Source organism: Synchiropus splendidus, chromosome 1 (genome assembly GCF_027744825.2).
Source record: "Synchiropus splendidus isolate RoL2022-P1 chromosome 1, RoL_Sspl_1.0, whole genome shotgun sequence".
Lineage (NCBI taxonomy): Eukaryota > Metazoa > Chordata > Actinopteri > Syngnathiformes > Callionymidae > Synchiropus > Synchiropus splendidus.
Genome location: NC_071334.1, coordinates 43,802,584 through 43,821,661, shown reverse-complemented (window position 1 = coordinate 43,821,661; position 19,078 = coordinate 43,802,584). Strand labels below are relative to the sequence as shown.

Genomic DNA, 19,078 nt, shown 5'->3' with positions numbered 1-19,078 from the left:
TGAATGTCACGCTCAGCTGCGCTAACAGCCTGCTGCTGAGGAACCTCTCACTTGTGAGAGCTCACTTGCTCTTACTTTCATGAGCCCAGAAAACTCTCTGTGGCGTGTTTCATTGAAGGCACAGCATTTTCCTGTGCATGTGCTGCAGGATACAAACTTGACATGACAGATTGAAAGAAGCCTGCTGCTGCTGAGTGAGCAGCGAGTTGGGAGGATGTGTCACGACCAGCAGGGCTTCATCAGAGCGCCAGCTGTCACAGGTGAGCACTGGATTCAGTGAGCCGATCACGATCGATGGGGGCATCCCTAGTCTCCAGACACCTGATTGGTGAGAAGGTGTCGTCTTGATTGATGGGAACAAAAGCCCTTTGAGGACCAGTTTAACACGCTTGTTCTAAGGTGAGCGAGGTCAAATCCCAACTTGACTTCAGGCTTGCATTTCTAGTCCTGAGTTAGTTAGTACTCACTTGACTAAGGAGAGGAAACATGAGTAAAACTTGAGATGAAAACATGAAACGTCCCAAATGAAGGTCCAGTGGAGGATGAGGCATGTGGGTTGAACAACAATGGAAAGAGAGCAACTCAAACAACTGTTTGCCCATCAACTTTTATTCGACCGTTTCCGCACATTAACACCATCATCAGTCCAAATCCCGAATGCGTGACATCACTGTGAAGACGAGGATGAACTTGCAATTCCATCAAATCATACAGAAAGCCGTTTCTACCACAGCATGAACGGTTCATCGATGTCAAGGTAGGTAAAGTATAAAATACTGCCACAGCTGAAGGTACACGATCGTGCCGAGCGGAAGGTTAGATGCCAACTGTGAAACTGAAGCGTCAGAAACACCGAGGCGTCGCCTTCACTTCCTCTCACAGCTCGCTGGTGTGGGGGTGGGGTGGGGCAACACGAGGCACGGGCGCAGCTAAAACCGTCTCACAGTGGCCCCGACATCCTCAACATTTCAAACCAAAGCGGGTAATTTGCAGCTGCACAAACATGCTTGCATTTTCTTTTTTTTTTTATTTACGTCATGATTTTCACTAAAATCATCAGCAAGTTTGGGCTAGGCTAAGATTAAATGGATATGACACGTTACCACACATGAGACTATGAAACAAGACTAAATACTCGAGCAAATTAAAGTGCTATAGGACACAATGTGGGCATCTAATTTGAAAATACATAATTACAAAAGTTACACAAACCTGGGCTTTCTGAGTCCTTCAGAATGGATTGAAAAAAAGTTTACACTATTCATGATTCTAAACCGTGTTCGAGAGCTTATAATAATAATAAAAAAAATTACAATTGACCTTGAAGAAGTTAAAACTATTCAAATAGGGAATAGAAGTTTTAAAAACATCAAAGACGGTCTGCCTTGAAAAAAAGATTACATAACATGAGCCGTGAATAATACGTTTTTACATGAACTTCCCGATCTGAGGGGGAACATGAGAGCAGAGTGCCAACGGAGGACAGGAGCCAGGTGGAGTCATGTGACCACAGATAAAGGAGTTAGCACCGCAAAAGTCGTAGTCTTTACGGCAGTAGTCAATCTTGTGTAACCCTTATGAAGACGACTACGGTGCACTTCATTTCCTTTCACAACAACAAGCAAAAACTACTCAGTGAGCAGCACAGCAGAGCAGCTTCTCTCAGCACTCAGGAGCCGTTAAGTGACTCAAAAAGAACATTTTTTTCTGGTTTGGATCCAAGGAACTGCGAGGCACTAACTGTGTCCACTAGGGATGGGTGATATGGACAAAAATGATCGCAATAACTGTCGTCATTTCGGTGATAATGGTAATTCTCACGATAAATCCATGTTCATTCTCTTGCATGTGTTGGACGCTACAGTCTCTCTTGAAACTGTTTTATGATGAAACTCATTAGTGGAGTTTGTCTGCAACATCATTATTTGTTTATGTTTCAATATAATAGTTAACCAAGTGCAGAGATGAGAAATTCAGTGTTTCACGTCTCTGGTAGAAGCCGCTGGTGTCTGACAGACTGCTCTGCCAGCTTTATTTAGGGGTTAAATTGAGCCGTCTGTCTGCTGTATCTCATGTCTCTGAACAGTTGACTTGAACTATGGACCAGTCTGGACACATTTCCTAGATGCTATTGAAGAAAGGGTCGTAGCATTAGCGTTGCCTGTGAGAGTGTGTCCACGATCAGTGAACCCTAATGGGGACACGGAAGAGGACGCCGCCACCAATATCCTAGCGCAGCTCCGTCCAATATCCAACTATTTTCACCACGGTGTTTCACCAAGGTGCCAGTGCAGCGGGAGACCTGCATGTGTTGATGTGAACCAAGGCAGACGACTGCGTCAGAGAACCTATGAGGACCAGTCCATCTAATAAAAGAAACAGGTATCCAGAGACTCAGAGTCGACCAGTGTCATTATCAAAGGTTCCCTGGATTAAAAATAAGATTAAAACTACGATGGTGAACCAAAGTCCACCACTCTCAACAACTGTCAACAGTCAAACGCTGTTGAGCTGGAGAGCGCGGCGCGCCGTCACGGTCTCGTCATGTTCATGGGTGCAGGTCCAATGCAGCGAGTGAGCCGCGTGTTTATCAAATGTATCGTGAGATGCAGAATTGTCATTGTGGAGCTTGTGTTTGGTGGTATACTGTGAACCATAAGTTATCACCCATCCCTGGTGTCGAGTGTTTTTACAGATGACCAGACTTGATGTTGATGTTAACACCACCGCAGGGAGAGTGTAACAAAATTGAATTACGGTCACGTCCATCTTCTTTTCAAACTGAGTGTTTCCATAGGGCTATTTTTGGTGAATTACCGTTTTTGAATAAAACACATTTATTCTTGAAATTGACATCATTTTCCCTGAAACGTGTTGCAGGAGCCTCAACTTGTCACAACACTGGCAGCTCTTCACATGTTGAATGAAATTTAAAAGAGTGACTCACATGTTCCTGTGTGCTGTAGCAGAGATGCTCATTGACACCAGTGAGATCTCAACAGTAACTTTAGTCCTGCTCTCCTACAGCCACTGAGCCAGGCTTTCCAGTGGATCCGGTTCTGCTCTGGCACTCTGCCCGTCAGTATAGAGGGTTTCATTTAAAGTCTGTTTTCTATCCTTTGTCTCTGTACAGTGCTCATGCTCAGTCAAGAGGTTGCGGGTCAGCGATGGGCATGGTGTGTAGGACTTCGTCCAGCAGCTGTAGAGCTCGATGTAGATGGATCTCGATCCAGCAGGGCGTCTCCTTGATGCTCTGTCGGGGATAGTCGGGCCCCCAGCCCTTCACGAAGCTCATGCGGAGGATGCACAGCCGGCGCAGGTCGTCCACCCCGATGCCTGCAGCAGCTGATAAACCTGTGGGAGAACAATATTGACTGACTTTTCTAAAAAACTATTTGGACCTACAGAAGTAGCTTTCGCAGAGATAAGCCACAATGATGTTGAACTTAAGGCGGTTTCACACTGTGGACTCTGTCTCGAGACAAAGCTCTTTGGGCTCAGAAGTCTGAGATGCGAACACAAGCCAGCCGGGTTTTGGCCACGGACTTCATCCCGGCTGGACAGCTGCGCTGTGTCTTGGGAAATGCTCAGCAGGTGGTGAGCTTCGCGCCTCAGGCGACTCAGCATGTAAAGTGCGACTCCACACAAGCATGATAGATGCCGGGCAGTAAAGGGTCTGATCGCTGTCTGGGTGGACAACATGGTTCAAAAACAACTTCTCAAACTCCCAGAACACTGAGGTGTGCAGCCTCAGCAGCAGGAAAAGTGGCCTCAGGAACAGGAGCGCGGCACAGCGGTTCAGGACTCGCCATGTGTACGGGTGTTTGATAACTCATGTGTTTTCCCCTTTATTAGGCCAATAAACACTTGACTTTGACAGACAGATTTACTTAAAAGATCACCAGACTATTCAGTGTTCATTTGTGACGTCTGGATCTGGACTTAAATGATTGGAATCTTCTCGATCGTCAGTAATCTCTCTCACTGTGTTCAACGTGTTGTGAGAGCAGCGTGGATCAATCCAGACGCTCCGCATTACGCAGCTTGTTTCCACTATTTCCTTGTAAAATAAACATGACAAGACTCTTTCATGTTTAGTTTTGGCTGTGAAACAGCACATTCTGTTACAGCTGTGGCTCAGCTCTGTCACCAGTCCATATCTGAGGTGAGGACGACTTGTAGTGCTAAGAAATGACAGAGAAATAAGGAGGACAAGGCGATGTTGGTAAATAGGTTGTCACGTGGCTCATGACAGCTTCCTTGAGACGTACTTTGTCGAGGGTCACAAACCAGCTATATTGCGCAGAGCGCCACCAACTGAGGGGGGAAAAGGGGACATGGCCTGAGGCGCAGAGATGCGAGGCTGCACAGCAGGGGGCGCATCGGACTCAGGCCACCTGAGACAGAACCTGCAGTGTGAAACCGCCCTAAAAGCAGGTGAAAGAACTTCATCCTGGCACAATAGCATGAGGGTGATGGGACTGAAATGTGGATCGTCACAGCAACATGGAATTTTAGGAGCAGGATCCACCAGAATCATCTAAAGTACTCACTGATGGCTGGGGCGATGCCACCAACAGATCCTGGTCCAGGAATGTTTCCTGCCACGGCGGCTGCCTGAGCAGCAGCTGCCGCTTGAGCTGTCGCCGCCTGCTGCTGCATCTGCCGGTGGCACTGACGCAGGTCAAACACCTGGGACACACGTTCCGTCAAATCAACACATTAAAGGCCAAGAATTCTGCCATGCTTTGCTCTGACAGACTGACGGTACAGAATGTCCCATGACACACATCAGATGTTCCCCTCCTCACCTTGATGTAAGCGCTGGGGTAGATCTTGTGTACAGCATCTCCAGGAGCACGTCCAGCTTCTCGGTCCAGATAGTAGCTCTGCACAAACACTGCATGATCACTCAGACAGCGCACCCACACGTCGCCTTCACCCTTGCATTCCAGCTGCACACCCTTTCCAATGTGGAGCCTGAAATACCAACACAAGAGACGCGTCAAACATACCCTGTTTCACTTTGATTCTTGGAGGAAACGGTTATGAGGACTACACCATGGTACAAACACCTACCTGGCTCTCTCAATGTTTTCTGTCCGGTGAACGTTGCTCAGCTGACCGAGACAGAAGCGGTCGCCGCCCGAGGGGTCGACATAACCGTCCACTGTCACAATGGGACACGTGGAAGGCACCTTGAATGTCTCACCGACCTGGACATCCATCTCAAAGTAAGCGATCGAACACCAGTACTCGGGCGCTGCAACACAGACAGGTGACTCAGTGAAATTGGAATCTACTTTTCGGTGTGAAAGTGAAGCTTTTTTAAACTCCCTGAACTCACCAGGGTGATTGGATATGGGTGGCTGGAATGCAATTTCATTGGTGACTGGCCCTGTGAGAGGATGAACCAAGAGTAAGCCAAAACAAATTACACCACCTCTGGATTTTGAGACAGATATTTTAAATGACATTACTAGCGCACTGAAGTAGGGCTTTTAGAATCAGACCTTTCATTCAAACAACAAAAACTAATTTTACTGCTTATATTTTAAACATCAGAGGAAGCAAATTAAGTTTGGAGAGTCAGCACAATCTCAGTTGAATTATAATAAAGTTTATCATAAAGTTATTAATACAATCTTGAAGTTGATGCTAAAGTGACTCACTGCATCTTATGTGGCTATATATATATATCAATCATTAATAGTCAAATTCAAATGGCTGGTGATCACATAATCTCCTTTGCAGACTCACTTCTTCACATTTGTGAGCTCCCTTTCTTAAACATCAACCAACTTGTCTTGTTTATAACAGACAGAATCTTGGTGCTTGGACAGATTTTTTTTCTCTATATTTATGTTATAATGCAGGTTTTACATCAGGTGAGGAGAATGACGACAGGCTTCAAAACACAAGTACACAATACAGAAAAGACTTATGTATCACCAAGAATAATCCTATCAAAAGAGATGCATTGCAGTTTTGAAGATGCATACCATCGAGCCAGATTTCTTTTAGTTAGTGATCTTCCGATACCAACATTGGCACTGGCATATTTCGCAGTAGTCATACTTGTCAAATACTTGCCCACGACAGTACCCTATACATACGACACTGTTCCACTCCACTTCAACTAGGTCGAAAGTTCTAAGTTTGACAGACTGTAACTACCATTAGTAGTTACACTCAATATCTGGAAGTACTCCGATGTCAGTACTCTGTCCCCCGCTTTCAAATACATACGAAGTCATTGGAGCGTGACACTACTGCTGCTTCCACAGAAACGAGTTGGACATCAATTTACTCACAGTAGTGTCCTGTGTGTGGCATGGGCGGGTGGTGTTGTAAGTGCCCATTTTGATGCTGCGGCACCGCAGGAGTGAAGCTGCTGTTCCGGCTCCAGTTTGAGGTTGGATCTGTTGACAATGGGGAAAATGGTTTTAGAACACAGTAGTACTGGAGTGGCCCATGATTCAAACACCAATAAACCTCTGCTTGAAGTGTGCATTATTATGCCACAACTTTAATGTTCATGGGTGAATACAGTTCAATATTTCCTGTGGAGTATTATTTGTCACTCAGGAAGTCAAGACAGGGCTTTGATATAGACGGCTTTAAGTTTCAAACAATTAATTCAGTCTTTGTGTGCACACTCCCAACATGAAGAAGAACTTTTTTTAATTCATCCATTATATATTTGTCCGCAAACATCATCTACAATAAACAGGGAGCATCGTGTTAGAATGCCTGGACTGAAAGTTGGTTTTTTCCAAGTACACATTTTTATGCCAAAACGAAGAACTCCACCACCACATCCAATCCAAATACCAACTACTGAGCATAAACTGTTAAGTTTCAAAGTTGTCTCTCACTTGAGGGTCCAGCACTGATGGAGGAGAATGCTGAAGTTGAGGCAGAGCTGGTTCCCTCTGACGGAGGGAGTAGAGCTGGGCTGCTGAAGGTCTCCTGTGGGCCTGGTCTTGACGGCGGATGCTGGATAGTTTGCAGGTGACTTTCAGAGCTGGAGTGAGATTGCTGGTTGTCATAGTCGTATTCATCCTTTACCATCAGGGGCCCTGGAGGAACCGGACAATGCATTTCTTTTACACAATCAATCTACTTGGCATTGCAAGCAAAATAAAAAAGCAAAGTGGATGCGGTATTTTTCTTCATTGTAAAAGATTATATGCACTTGAGTCACATTTTACTCTGAAACATCGACATGAGGGCGGCACAGTCATCGTGTCTGTTGAGTACGATCTCATGCTTAACATCACAGACAACAAGGAAAGTGATCAAATGAAGAGCGAGAGGCAAGGCATGGGTTAGACTCTTGACCAGTTAGTCGGACACTGAAGCTGCACCTTGACTGTTCAGTCATCATCTGTGACACAGGGGGATGGTGAAACAGTCAACTGCTGCTGCTGTTGTGGTCGTTGTTGATGATTCACCATCCCACTGATTTTATCCACAAAATTCTACAAGCTTTGCAGATGTTTAGACATCAAATATATAACATCGCTCACCTCTCACAGCTCCACCAGAGAGACACATGAACATAACGCAACTAGTAGACATTGATGCTTTTAAACGCCCATAGTGCAACAACTGTCATGCAATGTTGCAACCTTCAAGTGAACTGGCGAGAGCTGTCACACCACTATATATTTCTGGTGTGACAGGGTGCCAGGCATCAAGCGCTGCTTTATGTGAATAACCAGGGTTGAGACCATGGCAGTGCAAAATAGATTAGGCCATCATGGGGACGTAAACGTATGGGGAAAAACAGGATGACTCATTGAATTTCAATGTTAGAAAATGGTCAAAAACAGAATGCACAAAAAGAAAAAAAAATGGAGGAAAATCTCACCAGAACTTGAAAGTGTTAGTCCCGATAGATCTGTGAAACAAAGACAGAACTGATCACTTAAAACCATCAATACAAACATAACAAAAAGACAAAATAAAACCATTTCTTTAAAAACCCTCTATCTGAATTATCTTGTTTTTATTCGTTTTGGGTCTCTTGTAACAGGGCCTAAAAAACATTACGTTACTCACCAATACCTGGGGAGACGACTCTCTCGTAGTGGTACGGATTGACACAAACATTGTCACATTTGAGGTCGAAGGCATACTGGCAATATTTCACGTGTTTAAGTTCGTTCTTATGTAGATCAGGCCATCGCCAGAGTCGGGCATAGACCACATGGGGAAATCCTTTGCGCCCGGCAACCTAGGAGATAAATAAGAAGTCAGTTTACCATGGGAGATCCCTCGACCATATAGATAATGTCTCCAACGTACCTGAAGGCGGCCATCTAAAGTTCGTTGTATGGTGACACACTTGCTGGGATGAGCGCCATTAGTTGTGATGGCTGTGATGAGAGAATCCAGCTCATCTTTCTTCTCCTTCAGCTTCTTCACCAGACTCTCAATGGCCCGCTTGGCAAAGCTTTCACTCTCTCCTCCCTGACGGTGGCACATCAGGCTGTGCACGATGCTCAGACAGGCATCGTTGCTGGTGGGAGTATTTGTGATTGACATTTCGCTTTTCGATGCGTTGACCTTGGTAACGTTTATCCTCTCTCTGTCTCCAGAGCCTGGGCAGTCTCCGTTAAAGAAGCCGAGCTTCAGCAACCTAAAATAAGAAGAGTTAAGTCAACATATGTAGACATGCATCAGTTATTTAGCACCAACATTTTCCAGATGTTGGCAGTAAAAAGTGGTTCATACCTGACGTTCTATCAGAACCAGGTATTCTCTGCCATTTGACTATGGTCTGGCTGATGGTTTTGATTTGCGTGCATCAATCTGCATTGGTCTTTGTGAGGTGTCTTTGCAAGTGTAACCATGTGCTGAGTCTGTGTGTACCATTGAGATTGTTCTGCCCTCCTTGGATCAACATGGCCTCATGTTTGAATGGTCGCCCTGGGTCCGTGTACGGACGGGTTCATGAAAGTGTGAATTTAAAAAAAAAAGAAAAAATGGGTGTTTCCATTATTTTGTCCAACCCCCGAATGAATAAATGACATATAACTAATCCACAGCTGGCTTTTTTTGCACAAAGAAGCACCAATTGTTTAAGTTTAGCTGCTGCTGAGTAAATTTGGTTGTATCCCCTGAAAACATGTCAAACAAGGTTCATGTTTGGACGATCAAGGCAAGTTTAAGTAAATATTTAAATTATGAGTGTCTAAAAGTGACATTCATATGACGCAACCAGCAATAGTGCATGCAGTTTTTTTTTTAATTGAGCATTTTGGAGATGTTTGTTCGTCACACACTTTCACTTTTGAATGTTATACATTAACTAACAGGTAAGATCGACATTCTACCTTTGCATAAAATGAATATTGTCATCTGAGATCAGAATATTATTAAGTACTCGTAACAATTCAAATTATCTCCACACAAGCAACCGACTATGAGTTAAAAGGGCATGTTTAAGGACGGGCATCAACTGTGGCTCGTTAGCGAGTACACGTGCATGAAACTATAGTCTACAGAGACATAAAAGAACAGTGTGACACTGAACCCTATGGCAAAGTCTTGTTACTCTGTAGGAGTGTTGGATTACTGCACGGCATCCACTCTGCTAGCCCTACCCCGGCTCACGTTAGCGTCCAGGTGCTAACCTCACACAGAACTAGAAAATGACTTCAAATCCGATTTAAGATCGTGAGTCGATCCCGTTACTCACCGTGATTAGTTCCAGAAGTAGCACGACTTCCACTGTAGGCAAATGCGCTTGTTACACTCCTCCAGGAGTAACGCAACGTTAGCTCGCACGCCCGCTGTTACTAGCTATGCTAAAGCTAACCACATTCGCCACCTTCGCCGGATCCTACGGCGAACCTTTTTGGCAAGTTCTTCCGAGAACCCCGAGTGAAGCCGTTGTGCAAGGACGCGGTCGGTCACTGGTCAGTTTAGACTACATGTGGGGGGAGAATATTAGCCGACAACACCACGCTGGCCGAAAAGCTAGCCACGAAAATAAACAAGCTCTCCACCCACATCGCCGACACTGCGCATGCGCACGAGGATGCGTGTCAGGGGAGGTTTGGGATCAGAATGAAAAGACGCCGTTTCAGTAGTTGCGTCACTGTACACAATCATTAGATATTTCATGCAGTGCACTGGATTGCCACCAAATTAAATTTGATCAGATTCGTTGCAAAACGCTTGATAAGACTATCATGATTTCCGATGACTCCATAGGATGAGGGCTATTATTAACATTATTATTAACTCTCACCCGTCCACCGTGTGGCACGCTCACATATCAGGCATTTCGTGTGGTCACACACAACGCTGGGCATTTGTCAAGCATAAAAACAAACATCCACCGAGTGACACCAGTCCAAGTACAGTCGTGGCTTCTTCTGTCGAAGTGGCGCGTCACTGGTCAAAATGCGCGTCTACAGTGAAAAGGGGGGAGGAAGGGAGACGGGTGACTGACGCCTGCCTCCGGGTTGTGCGAGCAGGAGGGAGAGAGAAGAGTGTGGGGGGCAGTAGACGCTGGTCTGACGAGGAAACTGACAAAACAGTGACGCGGTGTGGTCTGTGGAAATAACGTACTCCTCAAGAGTAGGCGTCGCACAAACCCTGTGCACCATCGTAATCCTGCTTATTTACACTAGAACATAGAGAAAACGCAGACACTGTTGGACTCACTGTGCGCAAGCATTCCAGATATAGAGGCCAGCACTTTCAGGAAGAGACTCTGCTGAAGAAAAGCAGCAACAACACACCGGAGACGACCACTGTACACAGTCGTCAGTTTTTGCCAGAGATAACTTACAGGTGACACACCCGATTCTTCCTTAGGCCACTTTATTTCAACAAAAGTTTGTCTTTGTTGCAGAGACCACGCAGCACGCAGGTCAGGTGAGGAAAGTCACAATAAGATAACTGTGTTACGTGTAGAAGAAACATATTCCACATTCATTTGGATCCAATCGGCTCAAGCGCAAGTTGCTCAATCTACGGTGGCCTGAAATGGACAAGAAGCAAGTTTCACTGAAGCGGAATTTTTGAGAAAGGGTTGATACGAATAGAAGTTGAAAATGAAATGATATTTCACTTACACTAACATGTAACGAGCCTTTTACAGTAGTTCGTTCCCACCATTTCTCAAAAGTCACTTCTGCTGATAGTTCTCAACCACAATCTGTTCCAGACGGCCGTTCGAGAAGCGAATTGTTCGAAATCTGAATCGATTTTTCCCATTACAATGAATGGAAAATGAAATAATGCGTTCCAAGCCTTAAAATAGGCTTTTGTAGGAGTGAATGTAGAGTGTCTGCTGCAGGTGCGCTGTTCCTCTATGTGTGCGGCCGCTGCATGTGGGAGGGGTTGCTGAGTGAGTGACGTCTCTCCAGAAGTGAAGAGGTGCCCGGTGCGTGTCCAGCTCTGAATGTGCGCTTCTGTGCAGTTTGGCTGTGACAAAGTCATAAACCAAGTAACGCTCTGTCCGAGAGTCGCCTCGTCCCTGTCCAGCCCACAACAGGACATCAAACCCTGGAGTGTGCTCTCCAGCCTGGGAGGCGTCGAGAGCGAGCACCTCCCTTGTGACACTCTACTACGGTCCAGTGCGGAGACAGGAAAGGTTTTACACCTCAGTATGAAGAAAAAACAGTCAGTAAATGTAGCTAACAGGACACGTCTGCATACAGAGGCTGCGTTATACACAATAACAAAGCTTGTCATGGGTCCGCGCACGTTATGTTTTTTCTGGCTTTTTTTCGCGGGCGTTCGAGTTCTGGATATTCGTTCGGAATCCGAAGCAAAAAAATCTATAAATTTTTGTTCGAATTCCGAGACATTCGAAAACCGAGGCACCACTGTACTTTGATATATTTAACATAAATTCCAGAATTATCCATGTATTAAAGAAATCAATTCAGGACAAAGACAAAAGAAAGACTATTATCACTATATAATTTTCCTCTCCTCAATGTCAGTTATCCTAATCACTTATTTCCTACTGGTATTAATACACTATAAGACGCAACATACACAACTAAGGTTTTGCACACTCTTACAGCGGCTGCCACAGCCACCATTGTACAAGGGCTATGCAACTGGTTGCAAACCGTTAAATATCACACTATGAGCTGAGATCAAAACTTGAGAGCTCTATGTATTACTACAGTAATTACCCCATACTAAGGCTTTGTTTTCCTTCAGCTACCATTGACAAACAGATTCCTAACCAGAGTTGAAATGCGCTCCTCACCTCTGCCTCGGCCTGCACTGTGTTTTTCTCCTCGGTGGACATGCACGGTCCACCAAGCAAACCGCTAGCTCACCATAGTTAAATCCGATCCCTATTTACGGTACATTTTGAAGCACCAAAGTGGAGGAATGAACTGTTGACAAATACAAGCTCACGGAATGACACAATGCTGACATTCACAATATATTTTTATTGTTCAATTGAAGGAGTCCTGAATGAAGATAAATGATATGTTTTTTACCTGATGTAACATGAACACAGCCGGGGATCCAGAAGGATGTTGTTACCAATTTACCAACCTCAAAGAAAAGAAAGTGGAAATAAAACCAATTCAAGTCGTTGGAATTTTGAAAATCCTGAGCACAAGAATTGGCTTGGATGACGGACAAATTACAAATGATAAAAATGGACTACTTTAGAAAAAAGTACAATTTAATTCAGATTTGTAAATCAGGCAGAATTTAGAATGTGTGTTGCTCGCTAGCAGTTGATATGATAGTTTGATTTATCAGTAGGAACCCCGATATAAACTATTGCTGCGATGTTATGCAGTCTTCAGCTAAGTTCTAACTTGAATGAAATGAATGAATTCTCCATATCTCTGCCCTGCACACTTGGCCTATGTGAATCTGCGAGCAGAGTGTGGATCGTGTAAACTCAGAAAGTTCAACAGCGTTATTCCATTATTGTTATCAGCTTCCGAATGTTAACAGCCGAAGCTAGGTGACGATGTGACATGTTTTTCCGTCAGTACAGTTGCCTTGATAAGGTTGCAGTGGGAGGCTAGAAAAAGGAAGCAGGAGGGCTAGCGGAACACCCGGCACCCTGCCGGCAGCATTGTTGTAAGAGGTTGTTGGCACTGGAGAGCAGGCATCTGACACCACCTTCTCACACATGCTGCCACTTGGAGTGGCGTCTCGTCCTGAGTGACGGTCCACAAGACTCCAGGCTCTGACACCTACTTATCAGTATGGCATGGAAGCGGGCGCAGAGAGAGGCCCGTGTGGCATGTGACGCTGGAGAGACAGGGATTAAGACTGTCAGGTGAGCGCTCTGATCACCTGGCAATGAAGCAAACAGCTCAGGGTAAACAAGAGATAAAATATTTGCAGAGTAATATTCATTCTTCATGGGTGGCCACTGCACCGTCTGAGTCAGGGATGTCAAACTCAATTGTGCCAGGGGCCAGTTCAAGTTTTAACAGAATGTGACATTACCCTCCTTCTTGTTACTGGAGGTTACTTTCAGCATTGTTGGTTCTCCACAGACACGGATGAACAGCTGCTTTCTCATCTGTCATTCAATTCCATCTTTTTCATTATGCATTATTTTGACTTTATTATTATTCAGTATCTTTTATTTATTTTCTTGACTTGTTGGGAAACATGTTGAAGTGCATAAAGTCAGCGCTGTGAGCGAGTCACGCGTTTTATATGCACCATTTATATTCACCAGTATTAAGCTGAAATTTCCTGCGGACCTCACAGAGGCCGAAATATTATTTTTTCTGATTCCAAACTTGTCTGTCACTACTTTTCCAATCTTTCACCAGAGAAGTGTCAACTCATAAATACTTTTACACCTTTATTGCAGACAAACATAAATATTAATGGAAATTGTGCATGTATTATACAATATTAATTGTTGGAATTGCTTGTGCGACTAATAGAGAAGTCAGTCACAGATGGAGGAATGCTGAATGAGGAGAGTGTGCATGAGAAAGAGAGAAGTTACAGGTCTAGTACAATGGTGGGAGTGAAGCCGACCCTGGAGGCATGAGCAGACGTGTAACGTGTTGGCCGGTCCAAGGCCAGACTGAGGAGGCTGGAAAGGAACCATCTTCTCCAGTTCTGGATGGAGCTGGTCCCGACAAGAGCCACATGGGTCCGGAGCAGGGGAGCGTGTCTTGTGATCGTTGCCATGGTTACAAGAGAGCGACCTGAAGACCTATCAGATGAGGACAGAGCCCACGTGGAGAACTTTTGTGTATAAAGGGATCAAGACCTCAGATAGTTTTTTGTCGCTCTACCGGACTACTGCTAAGGTGAAGTCAGGTGTAGCCCCTGAGACAGAATTCTGCTTTTGTATTCGACTCCTCTTGTTTTTTGGATATAACTTGTTGGAGTCATTCTCGCGAGTGAACGGACACGCGGAAATACACGGGAGGTGTATTTCCAAAGTAGATCTCTGACAACAATTAAGTCTCGATTCATAGAGCTCATATTCATCCAAAAAGTTTCATTTGCATTTACTTTTATTCACTTTATTTTCATTCATTTTAACATCAGGAATCCAAAAACATTGAGGGTTGTTGCTCGTGTTTTTAATTCAAGCCAAATTAGGTCGTTTCTGGAAGGCCAAAATCATGGTGACACATTTGTTGGCCGGGACGGGTGTCCCGATTTTGACCATTTAAACAACAACATACAGGGCTTCTTCGAAGAAAAAAACTCAGAAAACACCCACAGGTACAAAGTCTTTTAGCAGCTTTATGTCAATTGTACAAATTGCTGTGGTTTAGAACCCGAAAGAACAAATAAATAAATAAATAAATCCAGTGTTTTCATTGCATCATGCCTAAAGTGAAAACTCACGGGAACGTCAAACTCAACTTCATTACTGTCCAAAAGTTTATATAAATGACCTCAAATATGTATACATTTAGTTCCGTGTTTAATATTTCAAATAAGGTTCAAATGTAAGAAAAACGCTTTTATGTTCCATTGTGTTTATACTTATACTTTATTAAATCACATTTGTTTTTTATTAACATGATACACAAGATTGCTTGTGCAAACTTCTATATAGCTTCACTAAGTCTTCAACTGTGATTCATTTTGTATCGTTTTTTTCCTTTGTGAGGACTACTGTGGACTTTTTTTTTTTACATATTGGGAAGAAGAATGAAATGTATGACTTTGTTTGCTCATTGCAGTTCCATCGACCCTGTGGCCATCTAGTATGTGCGCTATATGTCAGACAAGATCACAACACATGTAAGGTCATTTCCAGAACAAACACTGAGAGTCAAAAAACATGGACACCTCCATCACCACGCTGTTTGATGAATAGCAGCGAAAGAAATGTCTTTTTTAATAGTGAAGGTGACCGAGCCAATCAGCCACCAACGAGAGAGTCCTGACCTTCAAATGACCCTGCGAACATATTTCTGTGGTCATGTGATCAGCCTCTTAAGGCACAGGCAATAAACACAGACATCTTGCTGATGAGGATAAATGCGGGACATAAATAAATACAAAAATAATTGCATGCAAAGATCCACTGTGCTTTACACAGTCACTATGTTCCATGTTCCATATGCAACGGTGACAAATGGCCTATCTGCAGCCGCACTCAGCCACCACCATGCCCTCGTACTTGTGCTTAAAAGTGACCACTCCATTATCATAGTAAAGGAGTGAGATGGGCTCCAACTTGGTGGGCACACAGCAGGCGGGCGATACCCTCTCTGGGCTCTTGAAACTCAGCTGTGTCTGCACCAGAGCGTGGTTGGTAGGTGAGACCTCAGACGTCATGGGTGGGCTGCAAACTCCGTTGCAGCGGTACGCCTCGTAGCCCAGCGGCTGGACGATCCACGTGTCCCAGCCAATGTCTTTAAAATCTACAAAGAGTGGCGCTCTCCTGCAAGGCTCGGCCTTTGCGTGGCGGCGGATTCTTGGTGATGCGTCATAGATGAAATTGGAGTGCATGAATGACTGCGTGTCCAACTGGTGGTCTGCTCGCTCCCATGGTGCATGGCGACTCAGCTGAATCTTGTCGGGAACCTCATTTCCTCGGCTGCCATACTTGTGCTCTCTAGTTCCGTCATCCGAAAACACAATGATCTCAGCGTTATATTTCCCCTCTAAGTTCCTGTTGATGTCGACCTCTGGTGACCCCTGTGCTGTGACGTGAACCTCCAGACTGACTTCAGTGGACCCTGATTTCTGCCACCGTCTCACTTCACGTGTCAGGTCAAAGGACACCCAGCTATTATCTTTGGTGTGAACATACTTTGTCATCAGTTCTTCCACACTCTTCAACCCCACCTCCTCTGCGTTATCCCTCCTCTTCAGTTCTCTTCCCAGCTCCTCAGCGCCCATGTGAATTTTGTAGATGGCAACCTTGCAGTCGAGCCCGGCCGACCGCCGCTGTGCCTTTGGCACCAGAATTAACAGGCGTAGCTCAGCCACCGTGATGTGCTCATGGCGGGGCATGGAAATATTGAACAACAGCGGAAAAATCCTCGCACTGACTGCCTTTACGTTGGAGGTGGAGGAATCTGAAATTGAAATGTCAAAAATGGAGTTTAACTATCAACTACACCAAGATAATCTTTGTGCTGAAACACTATAAAATTGTACAAAAACACGTGCATTTCAAATCATTCTGTTCTCACAGGATTGTTCTCAAAGAACAATCCTGTGAGCTCAGGGAAAGGGGTCATACCTCCGTTCTTGAAACTGCGTACAATGTTGGCATCACTGGTGAGGTCGCGTGCAAATCGATTGTACAGTTCTAGCATATACTCCTCGGTCTCCCTGCGGGTCGGATCGAGCTCCATCCCGGAAGAGGGCCTCTGCTCCGTGAGGTTAAGTGTTGTCAGAAACTGGTTGAGAAAGTCTTGAGCATCGAGCAGTGGATAATCATCTCTATCGACTGACGCTCTGCGACGGCTGTCGGCAGTCCCAATGGGACTACTGGAGCTCAGACCACTCAAGATTAGCAGCACGACCGGCAGAGAGGAGATAAAGCAAATGCTGAAAAAGATAGAAACTGTCATGGTTGAGTGGCTGGGAGCTTGAAATCCAAAGATTGGGTAGCAGATAGAAGAGTCGAATGAGGATAGGGTTCCTTTATACACAGTGAACAGGCTGCTTTGGGGGCAAATACAATCCTGCCTTGCCCTTGTTGATCTCGTGGTCCGGAACTGAGGGCAGGGCTGCATTGTCCAGTGTGCTGACATGTTTGGAGATGTGACCGAGGACCTGGTTGGCCCTCCTCTCTCGGCCCACCAGGACCACATGACATGGTTTTACAATTCCCACTTCATTTTCATACATGTCTCTCTCTTCTCTTTCTCTCTCTCTTTCGATGTATGTATGTATATGCTGTGTATACACTGCATACATATCCCACTCTTCAATAGATTTTAGACTTTTTTAGATTTTTCACTTTCAAAATAGCAAAAACAGTAGTGCGGAACAATGGCTACAACCTGGGCATGTAATGATGTTATGGACTATCGCCTTCATTTTCATGGTTTAATCACTGGATTCGCAATAAAGCTAATCAAATTTAAAATTTAAAAATGTAATATAGTTGTGGATGATGCATTTTAGCAAATGTACATGTCAACTGGAAATTTTTTTCAGTAGTGCATTGTACGTTTTCAAAAACAAGTACAGCTAACTAATAAGAATAAAGTACAATACCATGCAAACTGTATTTAGAATATATTTGTTATTGTATGCAAATGTAATCTTTAAGCAAATAAAGCAGTGTTTAGAGGCATGAAGAGAAGAAGAGCAATGTATAGAGCACGAATGCAGTGCACTGTAGCGTTGTGTAGTGTAGTGCACTGTGCAGTAATGTTGTGGCAAGTTGGTGCGGACTTGAATAGCGTAGCGCAGTGCAGAGTACAGTACTCTCAAGTAGTGCAGTGTGGCAAAAATGCCTGGCAAAGTTGTGGGTTACACTGTTACAACTGAATAATAGTTGTCTTATGATTTCAGCTAAAGAGTGTAATGCACAAACAGTCATGTAGAGCAGTGATTCTCAACCATAGGGCCAGGGCCCATGGTTGGGCCATGAGCGCCTCCTGGAGGGCCTCTAAAAGTTTGTTTGTTTTACGCCTCTGGGCCGTGAGGGCTGCGAGACGCTCAGTTTTAATACATTTGCCACATATGGTGGCAGTAGTGTGTCATTATATTTACTCAGCAGCTGCAAATTTGTGATAGTTACCAACTATGGAGAAGTTTTAAAAAGAAAAAAATGATAAAGAAAGTGATGCCACCTCCACAAGAGTAAAAACTGCTCCTGAAGTTTCTTTCAGGAACAGTTTTTACTCTTGTTGATGTTTATTCATATTAATTTTACCCCAACATTTATTCATGACATACAATTTTATCAATTTTCTTAACAGTTTGTATCAAGTGTTTTTTTTTTCTTTAATTTCTCTCGTAAATTTGATAAACATGACTTGCACCTGGTTCTGCTGCTGGTTGGACTTTTCGATGACAAATAAATATCTTTGCAATGATCACATGGTTTCATGTCATTTCACAAGGTTTTGGTTTGTTTACTTGTAAGTAGATTCAATATGGTTATTGATCACAAATGAAATCAAGAGTCATGAATCAGTTCTATTACTTGAATGGGCCCTGGAGCCATTTGTTCTGAAAAAGGTGGCCCCCCCAGATCAATAAGGTTCAGAACCCCTGATGTAGAGTATAGCATGCACATCTGTTAGCGCTCATAAGGAATCACCCGTAATGAACTTTTGTTGACTTTCTGTGTTCAACACAACACGCTTGTTCATTAATATGGATTTAAGAGAAGCATCAATAAGCCATTTATTAAAATTCACACAGAGATTTTACAAGAATAAAATGAAGCCTCTGGATTGTGAGTGCTTTTTTCTTCTTTTTTTACATATACGTTTTTTTCTCAAATACAATTTCAGAAATAAGTCAGTTAGCACTCAGCAAGAAGGTTGTGGGTTCATTTCCCAGGTTGGACTGGTTAGCTGACAATGTATGTAGGTCACCTGCCTAGCTTGTGAAGAAATTGTCACTACTCTGTTTTTTGTTAACACCTAACTTCACACAG

At 44.1% G+C, this 19,078-nt stretch overlaps 2 protein-coding genes across 3 annotated transcripts; both read right to left on the bottom strand.

Moving 5' to 3' along the window:
• Positions 1 to 591: 591 nt before the first annotated feature.
• On the bottom strand, positions 592 to 10,031 carry smad4a (SMAD family member 4a). 2 transcript variants are annotated; one of them, XM_053860031.1, is made up of 11 exons: positions 9,710 to 10,031; positions 8,314 to 8,647; positions 8,068 to 8,242; positions 7,877 to 7,906; positions 6,879 to 7,082; positions 6,315 to 6,422; positions 5,348 to 5,398; positions 5,080 to 5,263; positions 4,812 to 4,980; positions 4,554 to 4,692; positions 592 to 3,354 (listed from the first exon to the last, which is right to left on the bottom strand). In XM_053860031.1, the coding sequence occupies exons 2-11, from the start codon at positions 8,551 to 8,553 to the stop codon at positions 3,143 to 3,145; spliced, it is 1,512 nt and encodes a 503-aa protein (XP_053716006.1). In that variant the 5' UTR covers positions 8,554 to 8,647; positions 9,710 to 10,031; the 3' UTR covers positions 592 to 3,142. The 2 variants fall into 2 exon arrangements, with proteins under 2 accessions (XP_053716006.1, XP_053716013.1); XM_053860038.1 differs by having other exon boundaries at positions 8,074 to 8,242.
• Positions 10,032 to 15,585: 5,554 nt separating this feature from the next.
• On the bottom strand, positions 15,586 to 17,030 carry LOC128750893 (bone morphogenetic protein 10-like). The gene is made up of 2 exons (XM_053851514.1): positions 16,697 to 17,030; positions 15,586 to 16,529 (listed from the first exon to the last, which is right to left on the bottom strand). The coding sequence occupies exons 1-2, from the start codon at positions 17,028 to 17,030 to the stop codon at positions 15,586 to 15,588; spliced, it is 1,278 nt and encodes a 425-aa protein (XP_053707489.1).
• Between the last annotated feature and the right edge of the window lie 2,048 nt (positions 17,031 to 19,078).